Source organism: Lytechinus pictus, chromosome 13 (assembly GCF_037042905.1).
Source record: "Lytechinus pictus isolate F3 Inbred chromosome 13, Lp3.0, whole genome shotgun sequence".
NCBI lineage: Eukaryota > Metazoa > Echinodermata > Echinoidea > Temnopleuroida > Toxopneustidae > Lytechinus > Lytechinus pictus.
The window spans coordinates 25,191,372-25,214,934 of NC_087257.1; the positions used below are offsets into that span (position 1 = coordinate 25,191,372).

A 23,563-nucleotide genomic window follows, 5' to 3' on the forward strand; every position below is an offset into this window, starting at 1 on the left:
TTTAATCAATCTAAGAATTGATTTTAAATCGATTTTAGTTGATTAAACACACTGAGGGGACTGTTGCATAAACCTTTTACGTTTACAAACATCAGCAAAAAGTGCAAACACTCAGGTAAGCAGAATCCTGGCATGAGTTTAAAACAGGATAAAAATTAGGATATGAAATAATCTAAGTTCTCTCTTCTGATTAGTATTTTTCAACAGGGCAAAGGTGTACTATCAGTCATGCTGATGTTGCAAGTTTGCATATTCGTACAATTAAATTTAACAATTGTAATAATTAGCTTTCTCCTCTACATACATATTAGAGAAGCTTATAAATTACAATAATTCTTGGATTACATCTATATAACAATCATAAGTATCAATGATACAATGTAGAAATCTTCATTCAAAGAAAATAACATTGAAACAGCTGTCTTTTTTACCCCCCCCCTAAAAAAAATTAATCTAGCATGCAGAGTTAAAACCCCAACTTACTTCATGGTAGCAAATCTGGCAAGACCATTGGAAAAGATGTAGATGCGAAGGGGGTCGTAGCTACTGACGTAGACATAGATGCGTAGATCAAACTTACTTCCGTTGATCAGGTAGGGCTTGGCAAGATAGCGCTGGACAACGACTGCTCTCCTACGAGGTATCTGGCTCCACTTGTGAATGACCTTAATGCCAATACCTCGTGCTGATGCAGGCTGGAAAAAAGTTTGATAAGAGAGGTATTCCAAATGATTTTTAAACATATTGAAGTAAAGGCAGAGGGCTTTGGAATTGGGTGACGGGTCTAAGGAAAATGTGTATTTTAGCATGATTAGCCAGTCTTCAAGGGGTTAAAGTTAGAATAATTACAATGAGTCTGGGATATTGAGTTTTCATGAAGAGTGGGATATAATTTGCTGACATCGATTTTGTGATAAGCGCTGGAAATACTCACGATAGAGTTACATCTGGACAACACCAGTAACTAGGTTCACACTGGAATGGAATCAACAGAATGGGTTTACACAATTTCCGCAGTAAAGGCCTAGTTACATCGGAACCAAATCAACTGCAAATCCATCCATATACAAGTATTCGGATGGTTTCGGGAGTATTCTGTTCTCCCTCTGCGAATGCAAGAAAATTCAGGAAGGATTCGGACACATATGAATCCACCAAAACCATCCGAATTAGGCCAAATTCAGCTAGAATCGGTCCGATAATTTTTGGGAGAATTCGGTTTTGGTGTAACCCTGGCTTAAAGTTGTCAAACCTCTAACTTTAACAAATATTGATCCCTTTATAAATTGCCACATACATTTACTGACATATATATGTGAAAGTACAGTATTTTCTAAGCTTTGAAGGTTTGCATGGTGGTGAGACTAGATGATAAAGTTTTCAGTTTCACCATGTAAGGTAGTCCTCAAAAGAACAGTTGGGTATTCTTTTGGATACACTCCTGAGGAAGAGCAGAATTCACGAAACACCAAGACCACCAGTGCTTTTAAGAACCTTACATGTTGAAACCGAACTTTATCATCTAAACACAGTATTACTCAAACTGTAACAAACAATTATCTTGTATTTTGTTTTATGTGTAATGCCATTTTTGAAACTTTGAAATCTCACCGGTTTTAGGATCCACTTTTGCTTCTGACCTCCATCCTCCCATGCCCTCTTGAGTAGCTTGAGGTCAAAGGGCAATACGTAGGTCTGCGGAAAAAAGTTGTAGTCCTTCTTGCCGTAGTGGAGCTGCATACGGTGCAGGTTACGCCAAAGCCGGTCCTTGCGCCCAATTTGAAACGACCCCGGTACATGATTCACTTTTTGGTACTCTCGTATAGACTTGAAGCCTGAAGCTTTCATATGCTTGCCCCAGTAGCCAAGCCACTCATTTGCCTCTGTACAATACAAATGAATATTAGATTCATTAATTCATACTGACTATGAATGATTAGAAAATGTAGATTTCAACCCTAAATTGAAAATTGTAACATATAATCACCATCAGTTGCAAAACAGCCCCATTAACTTAAAACTCGTGACATGAAGATGAAAACTGTAATATCCCTCTCTCCCACCTCCCTGTTCTCATCATCCTCCTTCCCCCTTCCTCCCCCTCCTCCTCTTCCAAGGAAATAACATGTTTCCAGGGGCCTGTCTTACAAAGACTTGCGATTGATCCAATCAATCGTAACTCTATGGAAATCCATCAGTGTCATATATTTCTCTACAGAAAATTTGCACAATGTCCTTTGAAAACAAAGAGAAGCACAGTGCATCTTTAAGAAAACAACGAATGCATGAATATACATCATAGCTAGAAAATGTTTTGAACAAACATGCATAATACATGTTGACGTTGCTGGCCGTCCATAGTTGCGATTGATCGGATCAATCACAACTCTTTTTAAGACGGGACCCAGGTGCGCAACCAAATCATCCAAAATGAGAATTGCAGAGCTTAATACTTACTCTTTGTTGCTCTGAATCCTGACCTTGCGATGCAGTTCTTGACAACATGGGGTGTGATTGGACTCATCCTCCATTTCAACAGTTTCCTCAGCTCCCAAGGCAAAGACACAACTATGGAATGAAATTATACAACAAGAATGTGGCATATTAAAGGAAATGGCCCATATTTTGAAGTTCGGTTGCTTGACTCTTTCCTCATATTCAAATGAAAAGAACTATTTCAGTAATATTCCAAGTCAGTTATAAATGATTTGAGTGTTAAATGAGCTGACAAATTGAACTTTTACTGTAAGAGACACCTGTCAAAATTGTTTATCCATTACGCTGCAGTCACATTTCCCCTACAGCGGCCGTAAGGTGAGTAGAGAACAGCCGTTTTATTCATTTTTATTCAACCCATCTATATGTAGCTGCACGGCCACTATAGGGGAAATGTGACTGCAGCATTAAACCACAACTCTAGGCCAGAGTTCATATTAAACCCAAGTTCAGAATACAGGCCAATGTACATTCTAATAATCGGCAAGTTGAATAGAAAGAGTTCTCAACACATGAACTGATGAGGAATACAACTTCCATGGTAACACCTCGTATGATCGTGTCAAGCAGTAAACATGCAGTCATGTCCAGTTTTGTGACATCATTTTGTGACAAAGACATCACTTCTACAGTATTATACTGTATCCATATAGGTGTAACAATTAAAACTTTTTCCAAATTCATAAAATTCATCATTATCTAGTACGTATAATTTTATTCAAGCTTTCATCCACCTGTTAAGTACATTTTTAATTCTTCTTTTAACTAAATTTGTCATTATCACAATGGGAGAGATCATAGATTACAAACCTGTTTGGTTATCCCCAACAAAGTTGATGGTTGGTGGAACCTTGCTGAAGAGACTTGCTGACAGAGGAGGCTGGGCATCGTCAGTTCCCGTCGTCAGCAACTCAAGAACTCGCTCGCTCTTGGACTTGGAGCCCAGGATCGATGTGTCGATGCCGTTCGTCTTCTTGAGGAGGTCATCGATGGCAGAGAGACTTCCACCTTTACTGCTGCCTCCACGCTTTGTGGAAGACATGCTATAAGTGGAGTATGTATCTGATTCATCTACAAAGAAAGTAAAGTGATTGAAAAGAATATTGATAATGGCATAAATAATTTGGGGTAGAGTGCTGTGTGGTGCACTGGAAGTATCCAGGTTGAGTTGCTTTTTTAAGGGCATCTTCAAACAGGCTAAAATAGTCAGGATTTTTTTTTAAATTAACAACCATTTTTACAATTTCCTAATAGTGTCTTCAAAATGGGGTGTTGAGAAATAAAATGATAAAGAAGATATTTTTTTAAATTAGGAGAGAAATACTGCGTTAAGAACATTTCCATCTCTGTACAAAAGGCAAAGAATTATCTGGTATTACTTTTCCCTTGAATTGTCACTGCAATCTGTTCACCTCAATACTCTGGAAATAGTTAAGACCATACCAAGTGCATCTGTCATTACCAATTTGAGAGATTCAGATAAAAGCCACATACTATACCCAGGACTTGAAACATTGAGATATTAGCGATACAAAAGGGTACAACGAAAGTGATACAGATGCACAAGTAGGTACAGTGAAATAATGAGGAGAAAATCACCTTAAGTCCATGTCACATAAACTACATGCATATCAACATGCTGATATATATGAACTCTTAAAAAAAAATCAAATCAATTGGGGAGCATCCCAACAGAATAGATATCGTACATGTAGAAGTGAATATTGAACCTTACACAACACAAAAAAAAAATCCCAGATACCAGTAAAAGTTACATTTTGTACCATCCTTCAAATTCAACATTTACAGACTCACCATACAGGCAAGAAAGACCTGCCAAAAAGCAATGTAAATTTTGAAAAAAATGAATGTTAAAATTACAATAATACAATATGCTTTGATATGATGTTATGCAAATAAATGGATAAAATCTACCTGTAGCAGAATATATAGGCCTATTTAAAGGACAAGTCCACCCCAACAAAAAGTTGATTGGAATAAAGAAAGAAAAATCCCACAAGCATAAAACTGAAAATTTCATCAAAATCTGATGTAAAATATAAAGAAAGGGTTAGGGTTATGACATTTTAAAGTTTCAATTAATTTCACAAAACAGTTACATCCTGGTCAGTATGCAGATGAGGAGACTGATGATGTCATCCACTCACTATTTCTTTTGTATTTTATTATGTGAAATATGAAATATTCTAATTTTCTCCTCATTGACAGTGAAACAACGATTGATTTCTCCCTGAACATGTGGAATTACCATTGTTTGATACTATATGGTTCAGTCAACTTGGTCCTTATTGTCAAATCAGTAAAAAATGAAATATTGTGTAATTCAAACAATAAAAAAACAAAAGAAATAGTGAGTGATGGACATCATCAACCGACTCATTCTAATGACACTGAGTTGTGCATATCACTGTTTCGTGAAAAATAAGCGAAACTTTAAAATGCCATAACTTTCTTATTTTATATCCGATTTTGATGAAATTTTCAGCGTTATGCTAGTTTGATATTTCTCTATTTATTCAAATAAAAAATTTTCTGAAGTGGATTTGACCTTTAAGTGTATTTGTTCAGCAATACGATATGTCAACACGATTGCAAGTCAGCAATGCATAGTGATGCCAGAATGCTCTCAGCATACAAATGATTGGAGGATTAAGCCATTTTAACCCACAATAGCTTGCCCTTCTAATCCCCCATCCAAAATTACTTAAAGGTCAAGTCCACCCCAGAAAAATGTTGATTTGAATAAATAGAGAAAAATCAAACGAGCATAACGCTGAAAATTTTATCAAAATCGGATGTAAAATAAGAAAGTTATGACATTTTGAAGTTTCGCTTATTTTTCACAAAACAGTGATATGCACAACTCAGTGACATGCAAATGAGACAGTCGATGATGGCCCTCACTCACTATTTCTTTTTTTTTTTATTGTTTGCATTTTACAATATTTCATTTTTTTACAGATTTTGACAATAAGGACCAACTTGATTGAACCACATAGTATTAAACAATGCTAATTCCACATTTTCAGGGAGGAATTAATCGTTGTTTCACAGGACAGCAGGGAGAAAAATTGAATATTTCATATTTCATATAATAAAATACAAAAGAAATAGTGAGTGGATGATGTCATCAATCTCCTCATTTGCATACCGACAAGGATGTGAATATAACTGTTTTGTGAAATTAAGCGAAACTTTAAAATGTCATAACTTTCTTATTTTACATCCGATTTTTATGAAATTTTCAGTGTTATGTTTGTTAGATTTTTCTCTTTTTATTCAAATCAACTTTTTGTTGGGGTGGACTTGTCCTTTAAAGAAATCTTGATTCTCAAATTTGTATTATGTATGCTGACTCGATTGCATCACAATCATGGCTAAAGCAAACAAATTATTAGTGGGGGCAATACTATACCAATCCTCAGTTATAACCCCCAAAATCTTACATTGAGACTTTATGCACCCCAGGCCTGGCCATATGTACTGTATGTTGAAATAGGTTCTTCAGAGGCCCCTTGGTATATTTCACTAGGAAATCTCTATAACAATAATTTTTATAATAATTATTCTGGTAATTATTCTAATATTACCGTCATCCATTCCATCGTCATCCAAACCGTCTAGACCGTCATCCTCATCAAAGTCATCATAAGATGCGCCATCTCCAGGCATCCGCTCACTGAGGGGACAGACAAAATTCACAGCACTTTTACTCAAACAAGTCAAGTATAGAGTACCGAAGCAATGAAATCATACACATAAAAAAATGATTTTGCATTTCAGCTTTTTCGAGACCATGTCTTGAATTGTATTGGATAAACTGTGATTATATACATGTACATGTATATAAAAATCTATTATTTTTTTATATTTTTTCACCTGGACTAGTACATGTACATGTGCATGAAGGTTCCGGTAGCCAACAAGTTAATTTAATTATACTTACAATGCCTAGTTAAATCCTCTCAGATATCAGAGGGTTTTTTTCTTAGTTGCACACAACCAAAGTAAAAATCAGAGAAATGTCTATCAATTATTCATAGTTTTTCATACATTGAACCTAAATCATCAAATATTCAGAGTACCTGTGACAAACAAGGATACTCAGAAACTAAGTGGCAACTGTGTTCAATAATTAAATGACCGTCAATTTGATAAAAAGCAATTGTACGTGGGTGAAAAACCGGAGTAAAAATTGTCTGAAACTGCTCACCAAGAACATAGAAAGTTCATAATACAGTATACTATATTGGCATTCCTTGGTGTGGAGACACCATGACATAAACTTAATAGACAACATTATCATCTCCACCACCATCATCATCATCACCACCACCACCATGTAATTGTTAACGACAATTCAACATCATCATCACTATGACCACCTAGCTAATCAATCATTATCAGCACATCATCATCATCATTACAATCATCATTTGACATAATCATAATCATCATCATCATCACCATCATCGTCATTATAATTATCATCAATGTTGTCACTATGCTTGTCACTTCACAATTTTTGATACGCAAACACTTGCCTTACCCTGAACTCATTTTCCCACTGAAAAACAAAGTGATATTGACTACAATTATTTACACCCTGAAAACCACCCATTTTTGAACTCCCAAGACAAAGTGACATACAATGAAATGCAAACACTTGCCTTACCCTGAACTCATTTTCCCACTGAAAAACAAAGTGATAATATTGACTACAATTATTTACACCCTGAAAACCACCCATTTTTGAACTCCCAAGACAAAGTGACATACAATGAAATTCGCAACACTAAAAATTCCCTGCTTTATAATTATCAATACCATCCATCAATATCATCATCATCTTCATCAGCACCTCCAAAAGAATAAAAATTATATTTTGTCCTTACGCTTTGTGCATGTAATTGAGCTTACCTCATGAGGGGATCAAATTGTTCTTCTTCATTCTCATCCACATCACACCATTCTTCTCCATCTTCAGACAGACTGTCCTTTCTAGGTTTACCACTCTTTTTGCTTTGTTCGCTTCCAGTCCCTGACAAAGATGACACCACCTCCTTCCTCCTAGTCGGACTCATAGTCGAAGGCGGATGGGGCAAAGGTCGCCCTCGGCCAACAGAGCTTGACACCTTGGTGTCAGTGAGCTTGCTTTGAGAGTTTGCAGAGTGGTAAGTCCGTCCACTCATAGCAGGCGGATTTCGCTTTGTTCCACTTGAGGGTCGACCGGGACGTGCTCTTGTCCCAGCCGGAGGCTTGGTGTTTAGGGATGATTGCCGTATTGCACCATTCAGGCTACTGTTCTGAGTCTTGGCAAAAGGGGTTGACACGATACCGGACAGCCCCCTTGCGCTGCCAGGACGATAATGGTCGGAGTCACTGAAGGACCCGTTCACATTTGATCGATTGTTTCCATTGACTTTGTTGCTTGGCTGCTTTATCTGATTTCCTCCAGTGTGGATGGGATCCTCGGCTCCTACAGGCGGAATGGGTCTAGTCCTTAAGGAGGGACGCTCTACCTGCTGCCTCAAAGGAAGCGGCTTGAGGTTCCCTGATAAGGCAAGGTTTTCCAGGCCCCTCTGAAGAGTGGCTCGGATTTCTTCTATCTGTGTTGCGGTAGCCATGATGGTTGTTACAACTACATTATTTCTTTTTGTTCAAGTCTTTGTTGGGAGATGCATTTTGTTCATTGGCTGTTGTCATCTTCAGAAGAAATTATTAATCCTGCAATACAAATAAAGTAAAGTAAAATCAATTTACTGACAGACAGGAAATTGATATAAAAATATAAAGATATATACAGACAATAATAGTTCTCGAGGGAGAATTAATAAGGATAACCATGAACATTCACAGCAAATTACAGCTAAAATCTCCATTTGCGGAAATGAAGAGTTAGTTTACTTTGCTTTTTGGCTATCACATACAAGTACTCTGTTTCTCTATTAACATTCAAATAAATTTTAAAAGCTTGGTAGGTGGGAGAGTTATTTTGGAATTTCCTTTAATTTTCCCTCAAAACCATGACCATTTTTGGCTGTGTGAATGCGATGAAAATGGCAAAAATTTTAGCTGTGTGCCAGGTAAAAATGGCAAAGGTAAAAATGACAGAGGTAAAAATGGCAGCGGTAAAATATGTGAAATCAATACACAATGGGGAAAATACTATTTACAGAAACAATGCTAAAAATGACGATGATCATAAAGGTTGGTCATCTTTAAAGTTTAAAGTTGAAAACTTTATGGACGTTTGGTATATCACATAAGCTTCAAGAATATAAAAAAAGATATATGTTCAACATTTACGAGTCGAGACATTATTGCTTTAACATGACTACCCTACGATTACAACGAGCCTTTTCGTATGGACTTTCCATAACCCTGTCTATCATAGGTACAATGAACTTAACTTAATTTGTAACATTTGATGGTGATGGATTCGTAAGCTATTTTAGGCCTAATATTTTTAATTAAATTAGTTATTTTGTTACTTTTTTGTTTATCTAATGATAAAGCATGGGGGCCGAGAGGTTGCTGCCCATTTCGATAATTCACTTTTTTTTTTTAATAGAAAAGGGGTGGGGAAATGAGGGAGAAAATCTGAGGAAATAAAAGAAAACATATTTTAAATAAATTACTTGGGCCTAGATTACACCGGAGAAAAATGACATCTGTTTTGAAATTGATGCCATCCATGCCCCATCCAAGATAAAATGCATCAGAGTGCAATTGAAAGACCCCTAAACTGAAAGGTGATATGTCAGTGTGGCTTGCCATAAACGCATTTTCTCTCAATGCCGACGGTGTCCAAAGAAAGAAGATCATGCCTACGTAGCTAGGACATGTCTGGAGGTGTCTTTCCAAGGACCATTCTTCGTATCGCCAAAATTGGCTTTGTGAAACAGTTGAGCGATATTTCGTTCTTACGTAGTCGTAGAATGGTTCTACAAAAGACCCTTTCCTGCAACACTAAACAGGCCCCTGGGGCCAATTGCACGAAAGTGTCTTTCCAAGGACCGTCTTTCAGGTCACTCATTTTTTATGATGCGCTATATATATAATATAAGCAGGGTATTTCTGAAATTTTTTATTAAAAAAGAACATTCGTTAGCTTGCTTTTAAATCAATTTTTACACGATTACCAGTGCCAGTGCCAGTGGCAGCCAGTACTGCAGTAGGAATATCAGTTTTTTTATCACATAATTTAAAAAAACAAAGATTGTGTTTATTATGGCAGTGAGTCCAAACTTCGCGCGTGTCCATACTTCGCGGACGGTCATTATCTCAAAAACTAGCCAATATCCTTAAAATCTGACATCATCAACATGAAAAGCAACCTAAAATTACCCTTTGGTGTAAGTTTCTTTAAGATGAGTTCAGTATTCATGAAAATATTGACAAAAGATCGGCAAATTTGTCACCGTTAGCGCCCGTTTTGAAGAAATCTGATATTCTCAACAAGCATTACGATATCACCATTTTGCAAGCAGAAATCATCAAAAATGTGAGTTAAATGTGGTACTAACCGATTCTATAGCATTTTGCCGTCAATCTGATGTAAATATGTCACTTTTTGAGCTTGAGTTTTTGTTTAAATCTCCACAAAACTGTGGTCCGCGAAGTTAGGTCACACTTTTTCAGAACGGTTTTCTAGCATGTAGCGCGCATTCGCCAATCGGAATAGAATTTTGAGATCGCGATACCGGCGAAATCCCTTGACCTACTTTACATTTTCGTCCACGAATTTATAGTTTAGGATCTTGCCGTCAATGTGGTAACTATTTCTTGAATTGGTTTTGTATAAATTATGAATATTTTGTGAACAAATTTAAGCCTGATGAATATTTTTGAAAAGTCCGCGAAGTTTGGACACCCCATCATATAACGGGCAAATAAAATATGTTTGGAGATAATTTATTTAAGAAGCGTTTCACATGGCGTATCATAATTTCATAATAAATGGGCGACACGAAAGACGGTCCTTGCATTTGCAAAGCCAAAGACCCTTTCGTGCAATGCCAATGGGCCCCTGTGGCTATGGCTATGTACCGGTACCGGTACTCCTCGCCTCGCATGCCCGGCCCCGCGCCCACGTCCTTGCACTCACCATTCTCGCGTTGCAAATGATCGGCTTACAGACGAATATATGGTATGAGCTCCGCCCTCACTATTATACTGGTAGTACAACAAGCATACTGCCCTGATTATCAACGAACGCCTACAAATATGAAACAAAACACGAAATCCTCTTGCATTATCATTTTGCAACAGATCTTGGTCAAAAGCAATTTTCACTCAATGCCCATATCGACGATCAATGCAGTAAATGTATGCAGCAGCAACGCTTAGCAACAATTAGATTTTTCTACCAGGATTTTCTCGGACTACGTGTCATCCGGCAATTCCTGTGTATGTGTGCACATTGGACGATCGTTGTATAAACGTCTGGAAATACGTTTATCAAATTTATGACCTTTGACATGTTGATGCGGTCGCATAATTAATGCGCGAGATTTAAATTCGTGTTTCACACATCAACAGCAATTCTGCTGCAGATATTTGCCAAAAATTTGCAAAATGTTGAGCTGAAACAACTTTCGCATTTCCATTGAAAGGAACAATTACGATGGCTGTACATGAGCAGAAGTTGATGTTGGGTTCGCAATTGGAGAACGCCACGAACACCATGAACACGAACGCTTCCGTGCTTCTCGGCTCGACTGCCGAGCTTGAACTCGGCGAACCAAAACTAGCAGCAGAACGGTGAGTGGTGGTCACCCGGCGCCAGCCCGGTCCCACCGGCGCTGATCCGCTGGCGTAAGGCTGTCTTGCGATGCCCAGCTGACAGTTGGCAAATCATGTAGGGCCTAGCCCCCCCCCCCCCAACAAATTGTTATTGGCTCTAAATAGTTTTACAATTTTTTACTGAATCAACTCAAGAAAATATGTAGACTACCGTTAATAGGTTAGATTTTTTAATATGTTTTTAATTTTGTCTAGAGTCTAGACAGCTGCATTTATGTCAAGTATCACACTTGATCGATGATCTAGTTCGATTAACTGATAAGGTCATGATGTTTGGGGTGAGGGAAGGGGAGGAAAATAGTCGATTCTTTTTTGTGCATGCTAGAGTATACACCCGAGAATGAGGTTATATTATAACCTCGTTCGTAGGATGAGTGCATGAGTACTGTTGGCAGCCGTCTGTTTCGAGGAGTTTTTTAACATTATTATCATTATTTTTGTTCTCCTCGTACACAGATGGCTCGCTATTGTGCAGCCACCATTAGGAGGTTAATCCCCCTGTCAGGGCTCATCGATATTTGTCTTTATTTCATAAAAATATATAATTAAATAACTTGTCCAAAATAAAGATTACCGGTATTATTCCGTTTTGGCCTGAAAGTGAAATGCACCAAAACGGGAAAAAATAAACTTAAAAGGGGGAAAAAAACAGTGACTTACTTCGGCTGTCCCGCAACTGCCGCTTCCTGGTATATCCGAACTTAATACTTAAACATATGGCCATTGAATCCCTGTGCAGATCACTCTAGGCGACACCCCAATACTTACCCGTGTTAATAAACTGGGACTCCACTCACGCGCATTTGGGCCGCCCTAGCTTACAACTAAGCTTTGCTTTACGAAAAAATAAATATTCTTATAATTCAATATATGTTACTAAATAAATTTGTACTGTTAAATCGGTACTCACCGGTTCTTTTCTTGAATTTGCTGGCAATTTCCCACGCTTCTGGCTACAATTCTGCGACTAGCCCTGTCGCGGTAGACAGCTACATATGCAACTTTATTTATAAATGGAGCGCCCCTTACGAGAGTTGTTAATGCCGTGGAGAAATCGTTAGGCATTTTTGCCTGTGTTCAAGGCGTAGCTGTTCTATAATGATTCTGAAAGAGAGGCGCATCACCCCCACCCACATGGGCGCAAATCCCAGGGGGACATGTCCCCCTCACCCAAAATAGTCGGGGGCACATTATGAAATGCCCCTCTACTATTTTTGGTCTTTTAATTCAAAATCGAAATAAAACATGTATTTTGGAAGAGACGATCTTACTTTTGGGGTGCCCTTTTTTTTTTGGGGGGGGGGGGGCTTGTTTGCTTGTCAAATTTCTTTTGGTCAAGATGACCTTCTTTTAATTGGGGTGATAAACCTTTTTTTTTTTTTTTTGCTTGTCAAATTTTCCAGCCCCTAGTCCCCCTACCTTTGGGGAGAGATTTCCGCCCTTGCCTAACACTACTCTTGATATTGTTTGCGAATCTGCACGGGCGTCGGGGGATGAGGAAAAGCGGTGAGACGAGAAAAAAATAGAAGGGAAAAGAGGACAGAAATAAAGTGAACGAAAGATAAATTAATTGAAAATAAAAGGGAGGAGAAAAGAGATTTTATGTGCCCGTGCAAAAAGAAATGAGCAGAGGTTGAGATGTTGTCCGTTTGGGCAAATGTTTGTCTGTTTGTTGGACTGGCGCCTGTTGCAAAAATTATTAAGCTGATTGAATCAGGAAATGTTCCAACTGCTTCATGAGGATTTAGCGGTTGTAGGTATAAATCCGTATAAATCGCGCTCTAACGCTCTAAAACTGTGTTCCGGGCTGTGTTCTTAAAAGTTGTCCTTCATATTCATTTTCGCAAAAGAATATCAAGTTTTCAATCAATTGTCTATAGTTATCCTGTTTATGATAAAAAATACTTAGAAATTGGGTTAGGTTAGGGTTAAAAATTATCAGGGCACAAAATATATTTTTTCAACTCGAGCGTCGTGCTGGCATTATTTGATCTGTGAGATTATGTTTTTAATGACATTCATTCTATTCACAGCAATATATTATTAAACATTGCCGCACGCGCTGCGTGCCGCATGAATTATAGATAGGTCTATACTTATCAGGTGAATGCTTTACCGCTTCACACTGATCATGCTGATACTGTTTTGTAAATTATAAAAAAGGGGAATTTCACCTTGATAAAAAGATTGTGATATAAGAAAAATAATTTCAAAATATCTGTGAAGGTGTTATTATTTTTCTTTAAATTAGAGTAAATAGAATTTCGAATGCTTGATTTGTGACGCCATAAACAAGCAGTTGCTCTATATTCTATGTAATATAAAATGCCAAAATTTCCCATTTTTAATGGTCCGTAATGACCCACTTTTTTCTTTTTGGAACGGGTAGGGGTATGAAGTTATCTATTGAAATACTGAATGTACAATAAAAGTCATTATCATGTATTTCTTGACATTTCATTTACTTTTTTTTACCATAATTATATCCTAAAGCTGCTCGCATAGGCCTACGCCGTCACAAATAATTTTTTTTTTAAATCTCACCTTTAATTTTTTTTTTGGGGTGGGGGATGGATTTTCCTCGAACGCATACCAATTTTTCAAATTATTTTTTTCTGCTATTTTCATAATAAACTTTAAATGAATTCACCTTTGCACTACTTAATTTTTTCAAAGACAAAATTACATCTAGTCATCATCATCATCACCAACTTCATTCTCATCTTCATCACCACTACCACCATCATCATCATCACCGCCACCATCACCACCACCATCATCTTCACCAAGATAATTTTCATCATCATAATCATTGCCATCATCGTCTTTCTTTTTTTCTTATTTTTTCCCCTTCCAGTTCTTTTTTTCCCTTCATATTTTCCTCCTTTTGCAGAGGGGCACACCACCACGCCCCCTCACTGGATATCCGCCTCTAAATGTGTTTGATGTTGTATATAAGTTGGCGGATGCCTCATGAATTGAAATAACAGAGAAAATAAGGAAATGGAAAAAAGTAAGAAGAAAAAGAAGGATGAGGAGAAGAAAAAAAGAAAGCCAAACAAACAAGAAAAAACAATATCAAAATTTCGTAATAAAGTCTTCTACGTCAGCTTAATAATTATGTTTTCAATGAAATGAGAACATAAAAGAATTGAAACAAGTAAAAAGGGTTAAAAGAAATAGAGGGAAGCTCCGAGAAAATAAAAAAGGGTAAAAAAATAAGAAAAGACTTTGAAACACTCACAACACAAGCATAATAAAAAAAATTGGGAATAAGCGAGGACAAGTAGCTGAGGGACCCCTCCCCCTCTCTCTAGTTATTTATCTATCAAACTCACATTCACAAGAACTTCTTACTAATCAAAATATTGCGAGCAAAAAGCACGAGCTGGCATTTTTTTTAATATTCAAAACTGATAGAGAGACACCTTTTAAACAATTCATGAAACATAATAAACATTCATTAGCTTAATCGAATCATTCGATTGCGAAAGGATCTGAGAATTTAGTGTTTTTAGGAATTCATTAGAAGCATAAAATTGTATCTCATCATTAAAATAAGATGGGCGCAACGCATGAGCTAAAGCTTTATATACCAATACAAAATTTGGACATTTAAAATATTTTCGTAGTTATGAAAAAGATTGATATTTCATGAAAGCTCGAATCCCGAGGAGGAATATTTTTTATTAATTGACTTTCAAAAAGGCTGTTCTAAGCCCCATTTAATATTTGATTATAAGTCGAATAAAACAGTAAAAGCTGAAAAAATAAATTATTTTTTATTCCATCATTATTCTCTTTCTCTTTAACCCTGGTTCCTTTTTTTCTGGGGGGGGGGGAGTATTTTGGTTTTAAAAAAGAGAGAAAAAAGATAATTGCTGGCTTGTGGACGGTAGTGGTAGGGACACCCCTCCCCCCCCCCCCCCCCCCGTAGTTACGCGTTACGCCATTATTGGACCAAATGATCCTACATGTCCGAGGCGAAACTTGTGCAATCAATTAAACGTTATTCAAAAAAAAAATTAAAGCTTGCGCTGTTTAACTTCAATCTCTTTCACCTAAATTTACGATGAATGCTAGCGTTATGAAATATATAACTATCAACGTCTGGCGAAAAGAATAACCAACCGATCACCTGACGAGAACGCGTATCACGTGATCTGCATATCAGCTCCGATCGCGAGTCAGAAGTGAAGAGCAACTGCCAAGAAAATCAAGAAAAAGTCGTCAAAATGTAAGTTTCCCTTAATTTCTTTCATTTTTTGTTGTTGCTAACAATGCATTTACACACTAAAATTTAAATTTAAATAAAAGAAACGAATTATAGCTTCTACTTGTGATATTATATAGAAATATCCTGTTCTCAAAGATTTCTAACCCAAAATACTACTGATGTCGCCTATGAGGTCCATACATGTAATGTTTGGACCTCAAATTGGTACTGGGAGTAGTGCAGATCGAGTTACAACTTTGGTCTCTGTATTTTGGTGAGTGGAGCTAGCCTGGAGGCATCTGGGGAGTAAAGTCATATACTCTACGTATGGTTCGGGGAGTGACCATACGTAGAGTATATATGACTTTACCTCCAGGCTCAGTGGAGCCAGCGGAGTTCAGCAGAACAGCAAACATAACTCATAATAGAGACTGAAGCTTTTGGTCTAAATTTTGTCCAGCCATGGCCATGCCAGCACAACATTTTTTTTCCATTTTTTTCCATCTTGATCGACCTTGTCCTTGTGACCATGATTAATGATGACATTTCTCACTTGACTTGAGTTAACTAATGTTCAGTTTGAGTCTGACAGTGTCAGTGAGAGCGAGAGTTCAGTACAGTAGAGAAGAGGAATAATACTGAAGAAGACTCATTTTATGGATTACACTGATGTTTTTTTTGGCAGAAAGAATGACAGTGATTCTATTGACACCTTGTTTGGGACTTTGGGTTTTACCAAAATTGTAATTAATTGAATTGTCCAATTTATTTAATTTCATCTCTTTGACTCTTACTCTCTTCAATATGGTATTCACACATCTTTCCGTTTTTCAACACTACACCCCTGTACATGCATGTATTATCTTCTTAATCTAAATTTTCCAATATCCCCCTTTTTCCATTTTGTCATTTTTGTGTAAGTACAGTCTTTGATTTATTAATCTATTCATTATTTGTATGAAATAGATGAATATGGAAAAAATATTAAAGCTGTAGGCGTAGCCTTTTAGAAAATAAAAGCTTTACAAAAATTTAAATGAAGTAATATATTCTTCAAATTATTTACAGATTGCTGATAGACGAGCTGGATGATGAAGATGAAGAAATCTTCTTTGGACCTATGACTGATAAGGAGAAACTCAAATCCAGGAAGATGCGAAGAAAGACGGAAGTTTTCAAGCCTGGGTTCCGAAGCAAGTGTGGCAAAGAGGAGGAGGAAGAGGAAGACTTGGCTGAAGTTAAAAATTCACTGGAAATGGTTCATGACGATGTCCTTCTTGATGGTAGTGAGGGAAGCCGTTTTGTTGATTTGCCATCATTGATGTCATCACATAGCATCTCCCCTGTAGAACTAGAAAGTGGCATTGGCTCTCCCGGTACAAAGAATGGAGAAATTTTAAAAGAGGATTCAGCAAGTAACACAGGCCTGTTCACACACCATACACCATCACCCAGTATGAAGAATGTTAGGAGTTCAGAATCAGTTGTCAGTGTGAATGCACCACCATTTAGTCTGGTCACTGTGTCCCCACAAGCAGAAGCTGCAGTGGTGAGTGAGGGTTACAGTTCTTGCAGTGTGGAGCTTTTCAATGCCGCAGAGAGTGCAATTAGGGAAGAGTCAGCTGATACAAAGACTGTTGGCATGGATCAAGGAGCAAGTAAGGATGCCAAATTGGTATCATTCTTGTTGTTGCAACCAGAGGAAACAAAATTAAGCAGTTGTGACAAATCTGGAGGTGTTAGTCCAAAGCAGTCTTCTAAGGATGACCTTGATGAGCCATTGGAAGATGAAGGAACTGATAAAATGGATTCTGCAGCAGCCTCCCAACACCAGCCAATGCCAACTGATCAAGCTGAATCGTCTTCCTTGACAGAAATGGTACCAACTATTCAAATGAAACCAACCCCATGTTTGCCTTCTGGACAGAGTGCCGTTATTTATTCAAGCCCACTGTTAATTCCAACAACTGTACAGAGAGTCCAAATGCAGCAGCCAGTTTGTGCTGACAACATCAATCTCATTCCTGTACATGTACCTATGTATAAGGTTGAGGGAATGGACAATTTGCAAGCAGGAATGGATGTGGCCCGTCAAACAAATCACTGTTCAGTGGTTGAAAATACTGTTCCATCTGCTGCTTTTTACCATGGGAACTCTGCCTTTGGAAAACCAGCGATGAAAGGGGATGATCTGTCTGCCTCTCAAGCGGCCGGAGGGTTTACCCAGAATCAGGACTTACTGGCCACCCCAGGATCAGTCCCACAGTTTCAGCAACCATCAGATGTCAGAAATTCATACCAAGCAACTGACAGTGAGCAAGGTGTCTGCACTTCAGCAAACATTCTGCACAAGGAGAATGTCAATCCAGTTCATCAATCAAACACACTACATGTATCTTCTGACCCATCTGTCAAGTTGAGGGTTCTATCATCTATCTCTTCACCAGGAGTGGCTGCTCTCAGTAACAAGCAGTTCCTGAATTTTCCACCAGTTGATGTGCAGCAGGCAGCATCACCTAGGGTTCTCCAGGTTTCCAACAGGCCGATGTGTCCTGGGTCACCCTCTGCTGCTAGTCGTCAGCGGTTGATTGATGAGAAGAGAGCCCTCTTGGCCCGCCTGAGAGCAGAGAAGCAGGAACTTCAGCAGCGAATAAAAGAAGATAATGAGAAGGTGAGTAGTACACTGTAACAATCAAAACCTACAGATACTATGGAGGTTATTTAAGTCTTCATTCAAAGCCGGTCAATATATATTCTGGTTGTGAAGTGTGAAGTACAGTAAAATTCTTTGTCTCATTTATCCAGTTTTGGAATTCTACAGGTACCTTGCATATTCTTTTCTGTTCTATAATTTGACTTACCGGTATATGTAAAGTAAATAAAACAAGATTCGCTCAATATGATCTTCATTCTTCAATAATTGTTACATCTTTGCCCTTTTTATTACATCACAATAATTTTATATTTAGTGAATTTTTTCCAACATATGTACTTTTTTCAAAGCTTTCCAAAACTAAGATCACTTATTATCATGATTATACCGTAATTGTCTTTGTAATTTCTTGATTCTTTTGTAACATTACTTTTTTGTTGATTTTATGTGTATTTTTATGCTTTTTTGTAAATCATTTGTCAATTCAGCTTAACAAGCTGTGATCATATGTTTTAATAAATCTTGAATCTTTTTAAAGATTTTTTTTATTACATGTAAGAAGGGCTACTGTACATTTAAGATTAATGGGACCTTGGGGAAGTTGGGGTTTGGGGAGAGGTGGGGTAAACCACGGGGTGGGGGTAAAATTTTGTCCGTAGTAGAGAAGACAGTGTTTTCATGCACTCTTTTTCTACATACAGTACAAAGTTATTGTTTACATTGAAGGTGTTGCTCTGATTATCATAGACCCTGTGGATTATCTCTCTGGATCTCATTGAACTCTTGATGTCATTTACTCTTATTACAGTGTTTTAACATGAAGCTTGAGAATGCGGCTGCTCTACAGAGCAACATGGCCAGAGGCATGACTCCAATGTTTGATCGGTTACCAGTCCAAGGGTGTGACGGTCCTGCTGCCCTTACACTGGTGAGTTCAGAGTGGTAATGGTCAGGGGACCCTGTGACACAAGGCTTGTCGCTTGATAGTAAGGGCCGATTTTTACAATTGATTTCATTGATCACCATGTGCAATTGAGTGTACAAATCAACTGTATGATCAGTCGCTAAGCTTCTTGTTTCTGGCCCTAGATGTCATATGATTTATCAGATCTACTGTATGGACATTAAGAAAAGTTTGATTCAACAACAGATTTTTGGGTCCACCGAAATCAGTTGTACTTAGAAGAAATACATTATATGACACATTTTTGCATATTCTGGTCTAAAAAAAATGCCAACTTTAAAAGGCGATCATTTGAATTGTTAAAGAAAGTATTTTATGATTTCTTTTATCTTTGAATAGACTTGCAACACAACCTTAGAGCTGAAAAGGTGGGTGTTTCATAAAGATGTTCATTAGTTACAAGCTTCTTTCTTTATGAATGACTGGTGATCCTTTCTTGTATGTTTACTCATCAGATTTCCATTGGTGTTGATTTAGTACCGAAGATAGGATCACCAGTCATTTTTATTAAAGTCTCTTGTAACTTACAAAAAGCTTTATGAAAAATCCAACAGAACAGATAAATGATGACATGATATTGCAGGTGATTAATAATAATGGTGGCTACTTATATAGCGCACAGGTCCACCTTTCCGTGCTCATGGCGCTTCAATAAAAATAAACACAACACACAAACAATAGAATTTTTCACATTTTATATTAGACTGAACGTGAATTGGAGGTGGTGACCAAGCTGCATACCATTAGGAACAGTCAGCATACTGCGTCAGACCGTACACAGTCTCCCTGTCAACAAGATATCCACCACAGAGGTAGGTATAGTTCTTGAAATACATGGGCCCGTATTTAATCTGAACTCTGGTTTAACATAAACAATGGTCTATTATTGAAGTATGGGCCAGACTTATGGGAAGCCAAAAATATCAAAATAGCATTTACATTTTCCTATCTATAATCTTTACTTGGCTCTTTCCTCATGTTTTAATGATGAAGAGAACTATTTCAGTAATTACTCCCGGTCACTTATGAATGATTTGAATTTCAAATGAGCTGACGAAATGAACTTGCACTGTTAGAGGTACCTGTCACAGTTGGCTATTCATAGTTAAACCACATCTTTAGACCAGAGTTTAAATTAAACCAAAGTTCAGAATACGGGTCAAGGAGTCTTCTGGTTATGTCTGCCTCCTTCAAGATTGAAGATTCTTGCTAAACAGTTTAATGCGTGTAAACCGCAGTCTGATTCTTTTTGTGTGTTGTTTAAAGTTTTATAATAATTCTGTGCACATATTTTGAAGATGTGTGATGTGTTACTGATTTTACATGAACAAGAACTAATAACAGAGGTACTTGGCATTATCTGATCACTAGCGACTCAAAACAGACAGGTAAGCGCATAGCACCAATTTTTAACACTTGAACATTGTGTACAATCGATCATACTTTTCAACTGTATAAATCATGCACTAAGCTTTGGTTTAGGAGCTCCTGATTGGCTCATGCATTCAGAATTAAACCACATAAAGTGTAGTCTTGCTCACAGACTTCAATGATTATATTATACATAAACATCATATTTTTGTCATATTTTGTTTCAGATCACTCTCGTCTTCACTGGCATGAGGATTTGATCATAAACATTGAAGAGTTGTCAAGTCCCAGCCGACCTCGATGTAAAGCAAAGACTATTCTCTCAAAGGTATGTGCAGTTCAATCTGGGCCCCATATACAAAGGTTAGCAATAAGTCGCTAAAAATGAAATGACCTATCAAGATCATTGTTGCGTGTGCATTTTGTTCGGTAGGCTGACTAGGACCAATCAGAATTGCTCTTTCAAGTTAATTTGTGTTACGGGGACCTAATATTATCTATGTGGTGTGATTCAAATGAGCCCCACCCTACAGTTCGTGTGTGGTGATTAAATGATACTCAATTTATACAGGCATCCAAAGTGCTTGAAATTGTTATAAATCCTATACATCCTCAGTTACAACTCTCACTTATGTGATATTAAACTTGATTATATCATACATGTACAGTAGTTATGTCCTAAACCCTGTATAACACAAACATTAATATACTTTTATAAAGCAAAATATGACAATATACAGATGGTGTCATTAGAGCTTAGATAATTTGAATGGCGTATGATGTCAGTTCCCTGCTTATATGCAATAGGACTCCACTAATTGACCTTATTATGGAATTACCTATCAAGGTTCTGTTCCACTTAATGTTTTCCTGGTTATAGTCACCTTTTCAGCTACCTTTATCATTCATTGTAAATGCAAGTATTTTGTTCAGCTAGGGAATCATCTAAGCTTTGCAGACTATTAAAAGTTTTCATTCATATATAATACATGTGTATTAAGATGATTTTGATTTAAAAAAAATCTTGTCTGAATAACATGCCACCAATATCCCTTTAATTCACCCATTTGATTATAAAATTTACCCTTCCGACCTCTGCAGAAATGCCACAATTCCAACAGATTAGGGACTGGTCTGAAGCCATCATCATCATCATCAGTGCATTCTGGACAGCCTCGAGCTAGACAGCATCTCCTGTTTTGAATTAAGAGGGGCTTGGACAAAACACCTAGCTGATCACTGACGGAGAATGACAGGTCTTAGTGAGCTGATGATCTCATGTCCAGGCCAATTCAAAGAATTTTAAGTCAGTAACTATCTTTGCTGCATTCCTGAAAGCCTTGAGCCTGACATCCCATGTGGGCCTAATTGTTTTATAGAACAGGGGCCTGTTTCAAAAAACTTTTTATATTTACAAATTTTCAGTAAGTGAAAAGCTACTGAAATCCTTTATTCTGATTGGCTGATAGTATTAAACCTGTTATAAAAATTGTGCATTGGTTATTATAACAAAGTCTTTATGAAATGGGACCATGCACCAAATCCTTATTTGCTGATCTGAGATAGAGAGCAGAAGAAGCTTGGCTGCTCTTTGACAGCAGACAATTCACAGAATCTATAGTAGACTAATTGAAACACTTTAATCATGAAATAAAAATAAAGAAGAGGGAGTATGTGTCTGGAAATCTTAACCTTGGACAGTTTTTGGCCAACAGATTATTTAATATCAAGGACATATTACGTATATGATACCCTTGAACCAGACAACCTATGTTTTGAACCTGTAAATAGTCTTTGATCTTAGAGTGAAAGTGAGAGCTATCTGTACAGATTCAATGCCCAGAGTCAGTCACAAAGAATTAATCATTGACATTGTGTTTTATTTGATCAATAAAAATTGAAAAAAAAGAAAAAAAAGAATTAATAATTGACTTCCATAGCTCTATTCTAGACAGCCTAGAGCCAGGTAACATCTACATGTAGCAGACGCTGATATTTAATCCTTTTGGGAGAATCATGTCAAAATTTGTTTATTGAGTTATGAATTGGGGGTGCTGAATCACTTTGAATTTAAAATGACAAACATACAAAATTGCATTTTGGCCAATATCTTGTGAGCATTGCCATAGAGATTCTCTAACATAATGTGCCGTGATGCAAAAAGGTAAATTTGGCAAAGTTGAGGGTCTTAGGAAAGGTAAATTCTTTGGCTTCAGAAATTGTTATGCTCTGGAATTGAAATTTAGGGTTGTAAATGGAAGCCCTGGCCATGGAACGTAAAAAATTAATTCTGGGTGTCTAATGATATTTTTAAAAAAAATAAGGTCAGGCAATTTGTGAAATGATTGCCAACTTTTACATGCTTTTCGACCTGTTCAGAATGATCTATTATGGATACACTTTTATAATCCACTTTGACTAGAAACAAAATCATGTACGTTTAATTCATGCAAATGAAATGGTAATTCAACGTTTATCATGTCAGAAAATATATATGCAGAACATATCTGTATTTCCTTGTATTATAAATAGTAAAAAGAAACAGAAAAGTAAAAAATAAAAAGTAAGCAAAAATAAGTAAATGAATTATGTACATAGTCCTGATAAAGTCCACTGTTTAAAGCTATGATTAGCAATTGAATTTGCTATTTTAGTTGTACAAGCGATCATGAGACCATTGTTGGTCCAAACTTTCCTGTACATTATATGTAATTTTCTGTGCAATTGAGCTTTGTTTGATTTTAAGTTTTGATTATGATTCATTGTAAATTAAACACATTCATTATTCTATTTATGTATTTCCTTGTTTGAAATCATGTAAATATATTTTGTCCAAATTTCATTTTTGACATTTTAGTGAATCTTGATATTGATTTATTGACATTTTTAATATATTAATCTGTACTGCCTTTGAAGGTGTACTTTATTATTGTATGCATGTCTTACATTGGAAATTCAATGTAAACTAATTCTTTAGATTTACTTAGTACTACATGGACAGTGTAAAATTCACTTCTGATATTGGGGGGGGGGG

At 37.0% G+C, this 23,563-nt stretch overlaps 2 protein-coding genes across 3 annotated transcripts in view; one reads left to right on the forward strand and one right to left on the reverse strand.

Moving 5' to 3' along the window:
* Positions 1-10,906, reverse strand: part of LOC129274273 (tubulin monoglutamylase TTLL4-like) — a 28,685-nt gene extending 17,779 nt beyond the window's left edge. Inside the window, exons 1-8 of one of the 2 annotated variants that reach the window (XM_064108756.1) lie at positions 10,628-10,850; positions 7,438-8,244; positions 6,108-6,196; positions 4,312-4,329; positions 3,307-3,567; positions 2,458-2,568; positions 1,612-1,883; positions 484-695 (exon numbers count right to left, since the gene is read on the reverse strand). In XM_064108756.1, the coding sequence (XP_063964826.1) occupies positions 484-695; positions 1,612-1,883; positions 2,458-2,568; positions 3,307-3,567; positions 4,312-4,329; positions 6,108-6,196; positions 7,438-8,144 (1,670 nt within the window). In that variant the 5' untranslated portion in view covers positions 8,145-8,244; positions 10,628-10,850. Of the gene's footprint in view, positions 1-483; positions 696-1,611; positions 1,884-2,457; positions 2,569-3,306; positions 3,568-4,311; positions 4,330-6,107; positions 6,197-7,437; positions 8,245-10,627 lie in introns of both variants that reach the window. The other variant, XM_064108757.1, reaches the window with a different exon arrangement.
* A 116-nt stretch (positions 10,907-11,022) lies between these two features.
* On the forward strand, positions 11,023-23,062 carry LOC129275235 (uncharacterized). Its single transcript, XM_064108758.1, has 6 exons — positions 11,023-11,283; positions 16,610-18,212; positions 19,003-19,122; positions 19,862-19,970; positions 20,757-20,857; positions 21,631-23,062. The coding sequence occupies exons 1-6, from the start codon at positions 11,147-11,149 to the stop codon at positions 21,730-21,732; spliced, it is 2,172 nt and encodes a 723-aa protein (XP_063964828.1). The 5' UTR covers positions 11,023-11,146; the 3' UTR covers positions 21,733-23,062.
* The last annotated feature ends 501 nt before the right edge of the window (positions 23,063-23,563 follow it).